Source organism: Lepisosteus platostomus, chromosome 8 (genome assembly GCF_059453375.1).
Source record: "Lepisosteus platostomus isolate fLepPlt1 chromosome 8, fLepPlt1.hap1, whole genome shotgun sequence".
In the NCBI taxonomy this organism is placed as follows: domain Eukaryota; kingdom Metazoa; phylum Chordata; class Actinopteri; order Semionotiformes; family Lepisosteidae; genus Lepisosteus; species Lepisosteus platostomus.
Genome location: NC_142618.1, coordinates 4459749 through 4477382, shown reverse-complemented (window position 1 = coordinate 4477382; position 17634 = coordinate 4459749). Strand labels below are relative to the sequence as shown.

General features: G+C 40.9%; 1 protein-coding gene across 1 annotated transcript in view; it reads right to left on the bottom strand.

Annotated features, from left to right (window-relative positions):
- Positions 1–391: 391 nt before the first annotated feature.
- Positions 392–17634, bottom strand: part of lama1 (laminin, alpha 1) — a 76186-nt gene continuing 58943 nt past the window's right edge. The window contains exons 40-63 of the mRNA XM_088642107.1: positions 16877–17015; positions 15919–16021; positions 15357–15473; positions 14988–15170; positions 14425–14579; positions 14106–14249; positions 13108–13241; positions 12708–12858; positions 12490–12614; positions 11955–12105; positions 11443–11587; positions 10453–10594; positions 9941–10055; positions 7780–7947; positions 7289–7440; positions 6080–6265; positions 5651–5846; positions 5160–5266; positions 4544–4733; positions 3931–4089; positions 3287–3440; positions 2314–2447; positions 1233–1455; positions 392–912 (exon numbers count right to left, since the gene is read on the bottom strand). Coding sequence (XP_088498233.1) covers positions 746–912; positions 1233–1455; positions 2314–2447; positions 3287–3440; positions 3931–4089; positions 4544–4733; positions 5160–5266; positions 5651–5846; positions 6080–6265; positions 7289–7440; positions 7780–7947; positions 9941–10055; positions 10453–10594; positions 11443–11587; positions 11955–12105; positions 12490–12614; positions 12708–12858; positions 13108–13241; positions 14106–14249; positions 14425–14579; positions 14988–15170; positions 15357–15473; positions 15919–16021; positions 16877–17015 — 3640 coding nt within the window. The 3' untranslated portion in view covers positions 392–745. The remainder of the gene's footprint in view (positions 913–1232; positions 1456–2313; positions 2448–3286; positions 3441–3930; positions 4090–4543; positions 4734–5159; positions 5267–5650; positions 5847–6079; positions 6266–7288; positions 7441–7779; positions 7948–9940; positions 10056–10452; positions 10595–11442; positions 11588–11954; positions 12106–12489; positions 12615–12707; positions 12859–13107; positions 13242–14105; positions 14250–14424; positions 14580–14987; positions 15171–15356; positions 15474–15918; positions 16022–16876; positions 17016–17634) is intronic.

The following is a 17634-nucleotide window of genomic DNA, read 5'->3' as shown; positions in this document are numbered from 1 at the left end:
GTCTCATCTGAAGGACGGCGCCTGTTTACAGTATTCTGTCCCCATCACTATACTGGGGCATTAGGACCCACATGAGCCGCAGGGTGAGCGCCCCCTGCTGGCCCCACTAACGCCTCTTCCAGCAGCAACCTTAGTTAGTTATATGACTGGTCTCATAGCAGCTGAAGAAATGGTACCGCATTGAGAGCCTCTTCGCTAACATCGGTGGAACCTGTCCTGTCTTGACTTTGTTTGCAGTGTATGTGATGCTCAGGTCCATGATGCACAGGGGCAAGAGATGGCAGGGAAGGCTAAGGGGACTGCTAGTGCTGTCAAAGTCTTAATTACAAGGTACTTCTGACTTTATTACAGGAGTCCCTTTGAAGGCAAAAACTACTGATGGGAAAGAGAATTTTGGGTTTTTTTTTTTAAAAAAGTTTATTTTTTTTCCAGACATTGTAAGGGCACAACAGTACAAGCCTGTACAGAACAAACGCATTTCGTTATGTGGAGGTCAGCAGCTTTACAAGTCCTTACCCTTTCTGTGAAAACGAAGCAGAACAGTCAAGTGATTTAAAGCACGCTGACTTTTACTAGTCAAAACATTCCCATGAATAATGGATCACAAAGCCTTTAGAAACATCAAATGTAAAGCTCCAGGGAGGTACACAGTTTACGTTTATTTCATTAGAAAGAAACTCCTTAAAAAAAATTCCCTTACAAAAACACAACGAGCATCCCGAGTGGAGAATGGAAAGGTTCTGGTTTAACGGCTGTCGCTGGGCCCTGGACAGGAGTGTGGGAAGACACCACGCAGATCGAAGGCTGTGCTGAAGTCATAGGCCTCAGTGATGTGTCCTTTGACAAGCCTGAGATTCTTCATGCAGCCGCGAAATGGAGTGTTTATAGTAAGGCAGTTCTGCTTCACATTACCTGTAATACAAGAGCAGAATACAGAGTCCTGTAAGCACTGAGCGTTTATTTTTTAATCTGGTTAACAGTCGCCCGATGTAGAAATTAGGTTTTAGAACCCTTCCATGTAACATCATTGTAAAAGGCTCTCTGTGTTGTACAAGATCTACGCTCAAATGTATAGCACAAACTTATTATTCTAAAGTGTCTTAAGTTAAAGTACTAATGGCACTACAGACACCTTTTAAACTGCAACTAAAACACAATTCTGCCAGCGGGAACATGTACAGCTCAGGCACAACTAGAAGTAAAAAAAAAAAAAAAAAAAAATCCATACGCACCAGGAAAACCTCCAACATATACAGGGTCATTGGTGTCTGCAGAGGTAGACTGAGAATGTGGGTTGTCAGTCTGGACTGTGACCCCATCCACTGTCAAAATGAGTCCGTGCTTGGTCTTGTTAGCCAGGAGATGATGCCACTTCCCATCACAGAGGGTGCTGGAGCCTCTCGGTTTGTAGGTGGCAGATATTCGCCCTGCGCCGTTATTTACGTGGAAAAGAACCTGCAGAAACGCAACCTCTTTTAGAATCCTCATTTCTCCAAGGGTGAAATGAAATAATATAGTTGAACTGCTCTCAATAGCGTATACTATATATGTAATAAATCAGGGATTTTTTGGGACCATCTAATTATTATTTTTTAAAGTGTCCACAATGGGTTGGCTCACAGGACCCAGGCAGCAAACACTACCGGGCACTCTAGAGCTGCCAGGGCACTCTAACCTGCGAGTGTCATTTACTGATACCCCACACAAACCCATTCACTTGGAATCATATCATCTTGAGCCTATATTTCTTAGCAGCGATGGCAACTCCCTTCTTTTCCCTCTGGAATTGTGTAAGACGTTCTACTGCCATCTGCCTTCAAAAAAACGGAATAGCAGCACAATAATACCCACAAAGAAGCCTTACTGACACCCTAATCTTCAGTGATTGAAACCGATACCCTACACTCATAAGGAACTTGGTGTCATTTGCCAGCTTGTTGAAAAAAGCCCATTGTTTGACAAACCATGCAACTGCAGATTACAGGACTACTTTCCATATATGCATACCGTTATTCTGGTTAATATAGACTTCTCCAGTTTCATATACTCCTTTTTTTTGCATAGCAATTATATCATTTTCTTTAGTACAGAATTTGAAGAGTTGACCTCACTGCACTTCTTTGGACTATCTAACCAGGTTTTCCGAGCTCCACATTTCCGCTCGATTTCCGAGAAATATCAATAGAAAACCGAGCTTGAGAAAGGAAAACAAAACGATTGTGACTCTTCCCTCGAAACACTGTTGGCAAAGCCAGCGGGAGATCATGACGAGAGAGCCGAGGCTGAGCTGCCCCTCCTGGCCCAGAGACTGACCTCGCCCTTGACCAGCTCCAGCCCGATCGCGTCCACCTTTCCACTGCTGATCCCCAGCAGGACCCCGTCCTGCACTGGGGTCCGGAAGTCGAGGGCCACGGCCAAATCCGAGCGTACCTTGTATCCTTCTTTCACTGTAGAGGCAGAGGAAATTGTCAGGCCACGGCCTCCTGTTTTATCTGGTAGCGAACAGCCTTTCTTTTCTGAGCCTGGCTATGCCCATGATTTCATGTCGTTACATGGCCTTTACACTTAATCGTGCTTCAAGAGGCTAGGTTTCTAAACAACTACAAAACATGAAATCATTTTATTGAACTATTATTTTAGGTTTTACAATGCATCTCATGTGTCCTCTAGCACTCTTATTGTCACAATGATATATGTCCATTAGATAAACAAATATTTCTTCTACTTTCCATTTAGTCTTGAAATAATTGCATTTAAAATACGGCTCTTGTCATCTGATGGGAATGCTTGAAAACATTCCAAGCTTTTAATGTTTCCTGTCACCCAAGAGTTTGTACATACAGTAGGTTTACCAATCATTTCAGGAGTAAAATAAAATGAACCAGGAGGCAAAGTCTATAAAATGTCTTTAGAAAAAGAATGCATTCACTAGGGAGATATAATACTCACAGCACTCATGTTTAGAAACCACAAAGTTGAAGACTAATGAAAGAGAAACTTTTAACCAGCAGATATTTTTAATGATACACACAGTGCGGATGAACCACTATCACGCTTTTGGGGAAATAGTGAAACTGAGTGTTCTGATCCATTTCACGTTTAACTGTTGCCTGAATAATTTGTTATCCTGAAAATTGTGTTGTGCAAGTAACTCCTTTAGTCCACCCACTCAATGTTTCTGGTTTTTGTTCGGGGCTCTGTGTGTAACAAAAACCACAAGAGAATGGGCCGTTAGCAAAAGAGAAACACAAAGAGAATCTTGCTGGTGATGACCCCAATACCTTACCTAACGCTGCAAATCCAGTTCCTTCAAAGTATGTGCCCTCTTGGGCTCCAGTGTAGCAGGAGCCAAGAGCATGAACCGAGGCAGGGCTCTTCGTGTTCAAGAGATTATTGTTCAACATCACCTTGCGTATACAGGCTGGAACACTGTGTGTCACCTGAGAGTGTGAATGAAAGAAGGTACATATCAACGAGTTCCTGCCTCTTTCCCCAGCAACACATCGGTTTGACAACTCAAGCTGTCTTAATACGTACTGTAGTTCTTTATAACCTCAATCCCCGGTCTCTTTGAAATTTCTTAAATAACTGATGACAAAACAATTACTTCCTTGTGTGAATAAAATGTTACCCAACCTGCTGGTAACCTTTCAGACTTTTAAATTAAAAGGTAAAACTAGAAAGAAATAGAACAGCCTGCATCTCAGCTTCCCGTGTCCATTTGCCTTCCACTGCTAAAGTCAAGGTCTTTTTCATCTTTGTAAAGTGTTGTGAATTAAAGTTAGTTGAGCAGTTTTTATATTTGAGTTCATGCCTATTTGTTCGTGTAACAGACTGCACTGTAGGTACAGTACATCACAATTCTAATGAAGGTAAATGTGCACAGACGATTTGTACCAGAGGGTATTTAAATAGTGACAGTGTACTTACATTTCCAATCTTCTTGGCAATGTAGCCTACTGGAAGGCCACCCAGGTACAGCTTTCCTTCCACATCAAGATAATTCCCAGTTCCCACAGCCTCCACTGACAGAGACTCCTTCCCATCTATACTGATTCTCACACTCTTCTTAGCAAATTCAGTCTTAATCTGCAAAAAAAAAAGGAACTTGTCTTCAGCATTAGGAGCTAAAGGGAACTCTTCTAGCAACAGTTCACAAAAAAAGAGGACTTCAAAATGCAAGACAATGGAGAACTTGCTTGTCTTTGTGTATGTATACATCTACCACTATATTGTAACTGTTAAGTAAATAGTGACGGTAGTCGGCAAAAAGCGCAGACGTGGATGTGGCATGGATAGGGAGAGCACTGGTTTATTTGCACAGTGCATTCGATTTCAGCTGCTGAAATTTGAACCAGCTGGACCAGATCCCCTCATCAACGGGCTCACAACCACCAAATGAGCTAGACGGACCAAAAGGCTTCCTCTCACACGTTAACCATTCTCGATGGTTCGCCTGTTCCATCGTGCCGCTCCGAAGGCACGTTGTCACCATGCAGACGCGAGGGTGTGAACCTGCCCGGCTGCCCCCCTGTGTACTCACCGTGTGCCACTGGCCATCACGGACGTCATGGGGGTGCGTTGCCACGGCAACAGTCTTGCCAGGGTCACAGGTGAAGAACAGGCGCCCGTCCACCAACTGCAAGGCTGTGTAATCAACCTGGTTGGAGTTGGCCATGTAATACACCAGGCCACTCGAGGCCACCGTGCGCAGGGAAAGCTGGATGGTAAACCTAAACGAGAAGCATGTTTTCACCCTTCAAATTTTCTGTTTGGTTTAGAAATAACATACAGAATAATATACAATAAGAATTCTCATCCTGTATCAAGTCCTACTGATCTGAGGTCTGAACTTGAAATGCTGCCCGTATGAAAAATAAAGCTTTGCCAGCATTTTGCAATTCATTTTCCATCATTTCAGAAGCAGGCGCTGCAAGCGGAGTGTAAAATTAACTCATGCTTCAATACTTAATCAGAGGAGAAGGTAGTGTCTTCATGATTCTATAAATGAAGGAAAAGCTGCAGATGTTTACTAAGCTTTATAATCTTCTAAAGGGAAATAAGAAACTGCATAAAAATCTTAATTTGATCCTCAGCTGTAATCAAGTTTTGCCATGAAGTGATGCCTTAGAAGAGAAGAGACTGAATGAAATACTCACCTTTTCCTTACTTCATTGCGACTGATGGGCAATATCATGTGGCTGTTTTTGGAAAGACCAAACTGGTGGGCCTCAGGGACGATCTCTGGCAGTCCTTCCTCTGTACACTGAGGTCAGCCAACAGCAACAACAAAAGCAAGAGAAAACTGAGGAACTGAGACCAGGCTTCATTATCAGATCAACAAGTCCTGATTTCAAGGACTGTCCCTCTGCACCAGTCATTTTTAAAGAATTTAAAACATTTCCAAAACCCCAACTGTGCCATAAATACTCAGCATACCATATCTGCAGCTTAGCCCCACTTGAATTGAGGTTGATTTCATCTCTTAACTTGAACATGAAGGTGTGAAACTATTTGTATCTTCTCCTAAGATCTCAGACCACGGTTTGTTTTCTTAAGATCATACAACAGCACGCAGCTGTACAGAACAGTAACAGTACAGAACTGTTGGGGAACAGCAGAAGCGACCCCTCTGCGAGCTGGACGGTACCTCAGCTGGGCCCGGGCTCTGGGAGGTCTGTGCCGCGGTGGTGACGGTCACTGGCCCGGCTGCTGTGGGCGAGGCCACAGGCTCGCCCCCCAGATCCTCCTCCTCGTGGGCGACCACAGGCTGAGGCCTCTCCTCCAGCAGGCAGCTGTCCATGTCCACGTTCTGATACCTCGCCGCGCGGGACAGGTCCAGGAGCCTGGACCACAACAGACGCCACAAACAGACACACGGCTTGTTTAACTCTGCCCTGCCTCCGAACCCAAGAGGATCCCCATCACCGTGTTCTCGCAGGCTCAAAGCGATGCCGTGATTGACCTAGCGCAGCTCAGCTCAACACTCCCATTAAAATCAAAGGAACGGCAGTGGGAATGCCGCAAACAGATCGAGCCGCGGTATTGAATAATAAACACCCTCCAGCTACGAACTCACTCCATATTGAAGGCCAAGTTCTGGATGCAGCCGTAGAAAGATCTGGTGGTCGTGAGAAAGCCCGCCCCCTCTCCTGGAGGGATCCCCCCGACGTAGAACTTGGAGAGAGTGAGGGAGCTGCGATCTGCCGCTGGTCCCAGCCTCATCTCCTCCTTGCTGTCGTCGTCCACCTGCACTGTCACCGCCCTGCCGGACAAGCATGTGCACAGGTAAGGGGAGAGAATGCGCTTCGGCGGTCTTGGACAGGTGTTTTATGAGAATTATTATTATTATAATGTAAAATCCTGGGTTCGGTAAAATGTTTCAGGCATTCACGTGAAGGACAACAGAGCTTTCGCTGGCCGATTATCAAACTTTATTGATAAAACAAAATAAAAAAAACTAGCCGACCAAGCCAGAAGAAGACAAAGAATCAAAATAACGGACACAGCGCGAGCCTGCATTCTCTCCTCAACCGTCCACACCACACGTTTCCCTGGGTCAGAGATTAAATAAAACTTCACTCGCACCAAACAAATTACCACACACTGAACACGTTAGCCCAAATATGTCTCACAATAATACTTCAACGGTGATCGACGTCCAAATGGTTTTTACATTGAATTCCCTATTTTAACTTGTTGATAGAATGAGACACAAGCAGCCAAACAGGTTGAAAAAATTAAAGTTCCTATACAAGATGAAAAGTGTTTTCCTTTTTTTCCCCTCCCTCTGAGTGACAATCAGAGTCTTCCAAAATGTGATTTTTAATTCTCAGAATTTGGGAGATAATCATGTATTGTTGATTCTTGTGTCAAGAACCTTAATGTGGAAGATGCTAAATTAAAGTTCTCTGAAATGACTGAAAGAAACTTCTAATACTGTATGTCAAAATCAAATCGAATTGTTACAAATTAACTGTAACGAGACACATCTTGGAAGAGTTACCTGATATTTACAAGTTCATTATTTCATTTTTGTATGAATCATGTAAATTTAGCATATTGCCAAATACATTAAGAATATGGTCTTTAGTGTTTTACTTTCCATATCCCCTGTGAAACTTTCTTTTTGACCTTAGCCATTCATATTTGTGTTACCTAATTCATAGTTATTTTACTACAAAATGTCTCAGTATCATACTTCATGTCTATGTCATGCATGACGATCACACGTGTAAGAGGATTTCAAGGACATCACAAGAAAAATGGTCTTCGGTTTTGCTTCTACCTCTTGGAGCGAGACAGAATAAGGGAATGCTCTTCCCCATCGCTGAAGGTCCCCATCTTTGGCTTGACCACGGCCTTTTTAATATGAGCCCCATCTGCTGCGTTCATGTGCACTTCCAGACGACCGTTCAACAACATGACTGCTAGGAAGCCCTGAAAGAAACATGTGGGATGAATTCATGCTGTTCGGCACGGTCTCACCTCACACTGTATTACTGTGCCATTGATAGGCTGCACAAAGCAGAAAATAAGCCATGTGTGCTCATTTTGAGACCATGCTGCTACGAATATCTGCACCTCCGCCAACAGCAATTGTCCCTTTCAGCCAAAGCTTGATCTTAATTGTAACCTTTGTCACAGTTTTATGTTTAAGTTTTATGTTGCACTACCTGAACACACACTCATTTAGTGATACTTGTTTTACATCCATTCAGAAATGTAATATGCTTACTGATGCCAGAACAGTTACGTGGAAAAAATATATTTTCCCACCTGGACGGTCTGTCTTCGCCTCCGCTTTCCTCCTTTGCCGAATCCCGTCAGGATCAGGCCGGTGTCGTTTTTGGTGGAGAAAGTGGCCATGATTTCAGACTGAGGAGTTAGAGTCACAGGCAGTAGCTCAAGGAAGCCCTCCTTCAAGACAGTCACGCTGCGAATGGGCTGAGCAGGAGAGAAGAATGGACAGTTTTGCATGGAGGTTCAGACGGTATTACTGAGGAACACTGAAAAGAAATAAAAGATAAAAAATCCACACACAAAAAATTGGTCCAGCCCCTGGAGGAGCAGACTAAATGCTTTCACTTTATAAAATTAAGTTCTTTAGCTCCTTATTTTCTTACTGGAGAAACAGGTGCTTATGAGTCAAGAAAAAGATCATCACATACTTTAATCAATCATATTTTAATATTTTAATCAATAGTATGTTTCAGTGATCAGAAGCACATCTCAGAAAGAATCAAGGCCTTCGTGTGGTAGTGAAAAGGGATAAAACATGAAATACTGTATTAACAAATCTCTGAACGGGTACACCAAAAGCAAAAGGCAGTTATTTGCATGACTTAAGAGTTGAAAAATGTTGACCAGATGTCATGCAAGAACGGTAATAAAATATTTCTGCCTTAAATCTTTTTTTTTTCAGATATTAAGGAATACCAGTCTAGTCTTTTTGTTCTCTTGGTGCAGCACTTCCTAATGCTTTAGACCTTAGGGCATCTATCAAAGATCAGGAATCTGTGGTAACATCTTTGATTCAATCAGTGCAGTCAGAGGTCATGTGAAAGATGCCTTTTTATCTTCATAACTGTGCTTACATGCTTACCAGCTTAAATTATGTTTGATCTCTTCCAGGTTTGATTCTTTGAATGCAGTAAACATTCTTAAACATCCTTAACAAGCTGCAGGATGGCGAGGACTCAGGGGCTGGGATTTTAACTATAATAGCATGTTAACTCCCTGTAGACTTACATGTTGTTTGGACTTCATGGACTCTCTGGCCTTTCCTTTATTTCCCTAAATAAAGCTCTGAATCCTGTGGACCAATATGTTCAAGGCATATCTTAAAACTCAGTTCCTGAAACTAGTTCTCTTTAAGTTTCTGTATTAATAAGTATATACATGTATCTATTGTTTTGCCTAGTTTTATTGTAAAATGCTTAAAGATGATGTGTCAATAAAGTGGTACGGAGAACTAAAATTCTTATTATGTAATGTTTTGGATCTAAAGGAAAATCAGAAGAAACAGTTTGCAGTTTGATCATTTTTGGACTGTGGGGTCTGAAAGGTATATTTGCATATCTAAGTCATTCAGAATTTTACTTCAAAAAGAAAAGAGCATATTATTAAAATCTGTAAACAATCTAGAACAGTGCGATGTACGTAGTGACTAGGTACTAGGTAATACAGCTTTATGTTATGATAATGTATTGGTAGACCTTTCATTGTGAATCACATGTTTTTAAGACAGCTGAAGATCCAGTGTAAAGCAGTGTACGCACACAAGGTCTGACTGTGGAGCATGCATTTTGCTAGATGAAAACAATAGTAAGTAGCTTGTAAAAGTAATCCAGTTCTTCAGGAAAATTACAGATTTTATAAGCATTCTCATGCAGAAACAGCAGTACTTTTAATACTCCCCTCTGAATAAAAATGTTTACCGATGCATTCTCTTGCCAGTTCCAATAAATGGTTTTATTTTCTGCGTGTTTTTGGAAACATGTATTTATTTTTGTGCGACTGAATTGAAACCAAAAGACAAACACTGGCTTATATTGTATTCTATCACATAAACGTTTCTCACGGGATAAAGGATAAAAGCAAAGGTTCGTTCTATGCCGAAAGGTCAAGAAAAACATTTCAGCTGTGAAGCTTCTTCAGGAGTGAGGAAGAAAAGGAAAGTAGCACATAAATAAGGCACAGGAGAACACAAGACAGTAGTTACAGTAAGCAGGGAGCAAATGGGCACAAAGCAGATGAGAATAAGTGTCCAGTCCAAACTTGGGGAGAACTGGTGGAGAGGTGTGAAAAGTCAAAATCTGGAAATGAACAGAGGATTTAGACAGAGCTCCAAGTTTAAGGGTAATCTGAGTGGCCGATCTTCATACTACTTCATTACAAAGTTCTTATATTGCTTTCACCAGCTCTACATGGTTCTTACCTCTAACACGCAGCCTTTTCTGACCCCATAGGCATCTCTGAGCAGGTCAAAGTTAGACCGGGAAATCTCCACATTTTTGATGCACCCAACATAACTCCTGGTTATAATCTGCTTCCTAGAAGATTGAATTAACAATTTAATTCTCTTAGAAGAATACTGAATGACGACATAACATTCAATCTGTACTTTTCAGTGTACGGGTTAGATCTCCAAGCAAGTCCGAGATGGAACAGAGCTATCGTGCCCTTGAGCAATCCGATTGACTCGCACTGCTGTCCTTTATATAAGGGTACTCTCCAAGTGGTCACTGAGTGTTCTCAATAAGCCAATTTAGTTAACAAAAACAATAAAATATACTCCCTAAATACTTTCCTTCTAGGCATGAAATATGTTTTTTTCCCTATGTTAAATTGGCTGAACCATTTACCCCTACAGAAAAAAATTATTAAACATATTTCTGCAGAGGTAAGACTGCAAGGTGAGGTCACTTGTATCTAGAACGCTGTAGGTACCTGATGGCTCGGGAGCGAGGCAGCCCCCCGATGTAAATGGGGTCCCTCTCCGAGCGATTGAGATCGGAGGCGTTGCCTGGGGACATTCCCTCCATAGTCTCTCTGTCAGACGGCACATAGGCATCCATCACAGCTAAGTAACCTAAACAGGAACACGTCACTGTGAGCATCTTTATTCACTATATCAACTTATCACCTCCTTCGAGGCTTGAAATGTCTTCAAGAGGAGAAATAAAAACAGTCCTTTTTGTGTGTCATACCATTTGAGATTTAATTTTTGACATTTGGATGATTTTCTTAATGACGACAATAAATGGACTTTATTAATCTTAATAATTGCACCCGAAACACGGACTTTAGTGGATGTATATTATGAGAACAGATTGTTGTGTGACTGCTGTAAGAAAAACAATTTTATAAAAATCCTGTTGATGGGTCATATGAAGTTAATCAAAGTCACATAATCTGGAAGCAATTTACCTTTATTACCTTAAACTGTGGTACTGCTGTTACTCAAGCAAACACATGGATGCAATTAATAAAAAGATTGACCCACAAAGCTTTATATGAGCTGTTTTTTTTCCTGATACCAACAAAGTAAATGCAGAAACCAATTACAGATGCAAAACAAAATTTATTGTAATCACTTCAGTGGTTTTAAATGTAGTCCTGTTTAAAATCAGTACTTTAAATATACAGATATACTGATACTTTTCTAGGTGAGCAATAAAAGGACCAGATTATCCAGTATTATGAACCAATAATTTAGATTAACTAGACAACTCATATTGACTGCAGACTCACATTATATTTGCTATAATGAAAAAAAAGCTAGTGTAAATCTGAACCATCTTATCCCATACTTCCATTTAACTATACTAATCAAAGGTACAGTAGTTGGGTAATATACTCACTTTACAGTTGAACTTTTCTGACTTGAAAAACATCCTCAGAATTTGTTTTAGATAAAGAAAATGTTTAGGATCTTACCTATTTTTTTATTCCTCTGGAAGGCAATTTTATACCAGTTCCCAGTATTATATGTCTTTGTTGTGATGAGTGTGAGAGGACCTGACCCAAGCTCAAAGGTCAGGCGAACTTTGCCTTCTACCAATTCTATAGACACAAAATCGCTCTGGAAAACAAGAGGTACGACTGAAGGTTAGGGAGAACATAAGTATGGTTTTGCCATGTTGTGCTTTGATTTTCTGTTCAAGGTTCCACAGTTATCTTAAAGGAAAATATCTTTGAAAGTGATCGTAAATTCATTTTGAAAAACTGTATTTGAAGTTGGCCGACTGATTACAGCCCAGATGTGATTACTATGAAAAACAACTGATGTTTTGAAAAGAAATAGCAGGTAAAGTAATAATAAATACATGCATATACTGTATTTTAAAGAAAAGGGTAATATCTTTCTTAAATCTTAGTGCTGTAGCATTCTGTGTGGATGAACTAAAAACCTCAGAGATCGGAGTAACCCTGTGAAATGATGTGCATACCGTTCCATTGGAAGCAATGTAGAGCAGCAATCCATTTGGGGAGAAGGTTCTGAAGAGCATTACAACTTGCGTGACTGTTGAACGAAGTGACTTCTCAATAACAGAGTAACCACTGCCGTCAAAATAAAAGGACGTGTCTTCTTCCTGGGGACTGTGTGATACAACACAATTCATTTAAGTATTTGAATAAGACTACTGTGTTACACAAAACAAAACTATAAGACAAAAAACCAAAAAGGTGAGGTCTGTAATTTATCATCTGTATTTAATCATATCTCTTCCTAAAGAGGTGATTTAAGGCTAACGCAACAGTCAAATTCACTCATATTTATTCAGGCCAGTAATGAACAATCAATGAACGGTATGCAAAAGGATGTATTTGGTCAATATCCAAAATCACTATACTTTAGAACACACACACATAGTGATCTGTTTCTTTTGACACTCAGAATAAGCACCATCTTTTTATGAATGCCTAATTACAGCACCCAGATATATATAGAACATGTTGTATCATCAAGTTCTATCTCAGTACCTCATGAAGCAGCCTTTACATTTGCCTTCCCGTTCAGCGTAATTCCACAGTCCAATATTTTTGCCGTTCAGGGTAGCTTCTCCCATGCAGCCTTTGAAGTGGGTCATTTTCACAGCTGAAGATTTCTGTCAATGACATTGCACAGGTATTGGACTGCAGAATTCAGAAAAAGGATGTAGTCCCAATCAGTAGCCCAGACCGATCGGACAACACTTTACCTTGATCTGACCCCCAAGGCCTCCTACAAAGACGAGGGTTGATTTATTCACATGCAGCACTGAAGATGTTCCAGGGGACGATGCCGTTTTCACAACGGGCTTCTGTGAAGACTTCACTTCTTGAACAGTTAGTGTACCCTGTTTTCCAAACCTAACGCAACAAAACAGAACATGGAATGAAACAACCAAATCCAAGTTGATTAACTGATGAAAAGAACCTCAGAATCTAAAATCCTGCCAATATTCACCGTCAAGACAATTGGGTTTGAAGTCCAAACTACTGTAAATTTACTTATTTGGGACATCCAGGGTTGTCTGCCTCCTAATGGAAATTGAAATTGTAAAATCTACTTGAAAGTTAAACTCCTATGCTACATCTTTTACATCATGTTTAACGTACCTGGTTGCATGAATCTGGTGCCACTGGTTGTTGTTAATCTGAAGATCAGGGTACTCTATCCTTCCAATTCCCGAGCCAATATCCCAGAGAAAAGAGACTTTTCCTCGCCGCATCTCCACAGCCATGAAATCAACCTACGAAATGTTGCCAATAGACAATATGAATAAAAGGGCAAGCCATAGTTGCCCTTGATTACTTTGTTGGTGATTTTATTACCCAACATCTTAAGTGACACATTTTATGCTCTCAAGACTCCCCTTCACCATCTCAGAGCACGGATTCAGAAACGTTTTTAAACATAATATTTGCATAAAGACGTCCCAACCCACATTATCTCAAGTATATTGAGTGCAGTTCCAGGAAGATCGTTCAGTGGGGTGCAGGTTTGCCAGAGAGCAAGTCCTGCCCATTCAAGATGCTACTGTATGGTAGGAAGAAACACTGATAATAAACACGAAGAAAGGCTTGCGATGGGGAGGGTTAGCGGAAAAATTACCATTCCCTAGCAATGCCCCAGCGTATCTGAATTCAAATTTTAAAGAATCATAAATATGTAGAGCATGATTTTTGGGCAAATGTACAGTATGATTGGCTGCACCATTGTTCTGTTCTGTAGTTGATCAACTCTGCTAACAACAAGAACGCGGTTCAGTCTAGCCCAGCCGTCTTTGCTAACCTGGCACAGCCCTGAGCAGCAGAGAGGTACTGCTCAGGTCAGAAGTCACGGGCCCTTGTGTACAGCAGGTCATCGCTTGGAAACAATGCAAAACGTGGCTCATTGAAATCCTCAAGTGATTGAAAAATAAGCGTGGTATGCCTTACTAATCTGATTTATTTTTCCAGATAATTAAGCACAAATTAAAATTCCTGCCATGCAGCATTTATTTAATGCCAAACCAAGAGATGCATTAAAAACCAACATTAGACAACACGCACTTTGATTTAATTCTTCCTTCCTTGTTGTTTTTTTTTTTTGTTCCAAGATGTTGTCCACTTACACTGGAGCTGCTGCCCATATAGAAGAGCAGGTTGTCTGGTTCTGTAGTTTTCACCGTCAGGGAAAGGGTGTTGAAGTTGCTGGAGGAGATCTCTGGTTTGTAAGCGCGTACACAGTCTCGGTCAGCAGACACGGCCACTTTAATCTGCAAAGGTTAACACAAAATGGCACTCAAGAAAAAGTATACTTGAGGCCTGGTAACAGAAACTGATTTTTATTATAACACTATTGATGCCAGCATTACTACTGTATTTTCATCATCTACAATTCAGTACACACAGAGTGCAGATTTCGAAAAGACAAGGAAAACTCAATATTACCGAAGCGGCCTGCTTCCGGGCCTGATTGATCAGCTCCTTGATTTCAGACACATTCCGGCTCAAGTTGTCCTCCAGGAGTTTAAGAGGCTTCAAACGCTCAAACAGCAGCTTGGCCCGAGCCTCCATTTCCTTCACTTTCCTCTCAGCGGCGTTTACTGAGAAACAAAATGGGTGTGAATCTTAAAAAACAGCCGGCGGAACGGAAATAGTTTAAATGGCTGCTTAAAATACTGCAGAGGCAAATGCTTAAACTGCAGTTCTTTACACCTTGGTATATTAAGACAAGGAAATATGGCAGATATGGTACACCCAGCACATGAAGCATCAATATGGTTTCATTTTAGAAAAAAACATCCAGATAATTATTCTTTTAAAGATTATGCTTAACATCATTGGTAACACTAAATGGTAAAAATATGGCAAGGTGTAATAGATATTTTTCCCCACTTCGCAATCGCCCTGGAGGAAAAAGCCTTTTCTAACCAGGTTTTGCCATGCAGTATCCACACAGTTATCTACGGTCATCCCAGTCAGGAGGTGACTGCAGTGGCTGGGATTCTCACCGGTCTGCTCGGAATCGTCGACCAGGTCATTAGTGCTCTGCACTGCCACGCTGGCTCCGGCCACAGCGGTCGAGGACGCAGAGAGTTTCCTCCTGAAGTCTTCGAGGCGCCCGAGGACAGCGGCGAGGGAGGCATTGGCTGCCACAGCCTGGTCTTTGGCCTCCTGGAATCTCTTTGCGGTGTCTGTGAGGCAGAAACGCTCCATGGTCAACCCAGAACGCGTTCAGAAACAGGAGGGAATGGTGGGCAAGATGTGCGGTGCGATTTTTATCGTCCAGTTGGTCTGAGGTTTACACTTCGCCATAGCTGTAGACAAGACCGTACACGGCCGAGTAAGTCTGAGATCCCGAAAGAGGAAAGCTCTCTTACCGTTGGGAAAACTTCTCAATTGCTGCAAAGGTTCAGCCAGCTGCCCACTTATGTTTTGAACATTTTTCTGAATGCTGCTCAGCTTGTCCTTCTGACTATTAAACCGGACTAGGAGACCTGCAGAGAGAAACCCAGAAACCCGACGTTTCATTAATGAATCACAAATCTTCAGTAAGAGACTTCCATCTTCGCATTAAGCACTCGAAATAGCAGACTGAAGAAGGCATTCCACAAAGCTTCTTCCTATCACACATTCCAAGCATGTTATCCACATCAAAAAAGCACATGTTCAAAATGTATGAAAAGATGTACACAAATCTTAAAAAAATAAAACTTGAATTGATTAATCTTAAAACACACTTCGGTTTCAGACCAACAAAACGAGTTTAAAAATAAGGGACTATGAAGTCAGAGAGGTTCTATTACTTTTTTCCAGTAAATGTTTTTGACCATTTTTCATTTTTCAGGAGGACTCACATTAAAGTTAATTATGAATCAACAATCTAAGCAAAAGCGACTCGACACATCATGACCATAGACGATCGGGCAGTAGGAAGCTCACCATCAGTTTTATTGTGCTGGTCAGTGGCTTTGGCCAGAATCTGTGAGCTTTGCTGCACAGACAGGGCACCAGCATCTTTCATTGAGCCTTTGGACAACAGTGTCTAAAGCAAGATGGAAAAAATTTTTTTTAAATGTTCCACCAAGAGATAAGCCTTTCCACTTGCATCACATGAACAGGGAAATCACTCAAGCCTCTTAATCAAGTACATTAGGGAACAGTTTCATGACATTCTACAAAGCATTCTACAACGCTTTTCAACCTTATCTTATAAATCAACAATACTAATGTTTTACTTAAAACTACATATTAGTTTCAGTAACATTTAATACCTTAGCATATGAAATACCATATAGCCCAGACACAATGCATAAACTATGGTTACATCTGAATTGAACCTTTCATTAGATTTTATAATAATTTAATAGGCCTCTTCTAACTTTAGACATCTACATAAAGAACGTCACAAACTAAATATCAATCAAAAGGTCAGACTATTTCCTTCCCCTTTCAGTCTGTTCTCCAAAGTTTACATAGGGTGTTCCAGTTAAACAATAAAGCTGGTTTTTATTGTTAATGCTGTGCTTAAAAACAGGATAAAGTGCATTATGTTGTACCCCTGCACTTTAGTGAACTTTAAATCAATAATTATGCTGGACGCTGTAAGATTCAGCTACTGTATTGTTACCGCCACAGAGCTCATGTGGCACGTCAACTTTCTTAATTCAATGAAAATGAACATCTTCCAGCCAATAGTTGATTTAGCAGATGTTCACAGCATTTTAAAGACACATTTTAAGATTCGTATGAAAAAACTCAATACTCTTGTAATGTCAATAACTAATCAACTCAAACAACTTCCTTTTAAGGAGGTAATCATGAAACGATTTTATCTGTGAAGGAAACACGTACAGAGCTTGTAAGCAACCTTTCATTGGCCTTCATCGCGCACGCTTACCAGGTTCAATACCGCAGCTGCAGTGAGATGAGCCTCTTCTGCCTGCCGCTCGGCAGCCTCAATGTCAGCCTTGATATTGGAGTTTGCCTGAGCAGCATTGGTGGCATTGAAAGACATATTCCTGACATCACTGAGCACACTGGAGAAAAGCCCATCGTTAGTGCAACGTCAAATCAGAAAGCCCAAGAATTGCATTCACACTACAGAAGGAAAGAGAACTTAAAGCTGGCTTATATATTAAAGGAATGTGTAAAGGATTACTCCATGCTGAGGTAAAGAAAAAGAAAGAAACATGATGTTTCAGCTGTGGAGCCCTTTTCAAGTTTCTTTTCTTAACCTTTCAGCATGGAATGAAGTTCAGCTTGTTCCCACCGTTTATTAAAAGGCAGACAGCAGTGTTTGCTTTTCAAACGCATGTTGTTGAAAAACAAAGAGCACATGTGCCAGCCTTTTTGGAAAATACCGTGTTAACCCAACAAAAGTATAACGATTAAAAAAAATTAAGCATTCTTCATAACCGTGTTGGAAGTCTCATGGTGCTATATTCCATTATACAGTATGGAACAAAGTCAAAAAGCATGTCTTATGACAAGTGATTTAAGAAGCCTGTGGTTTTGACAAAAACAAAGCAAATATCTCAATGCACAAGACTTTTGATACTTCCAAACCCTTGTCTTGTATCTTTTGAAATTCCTTTATGGCTGTTTCTTTAAAAGCCTTTAAAATTAACAATTGCACTGTATATTTGAACATATTCT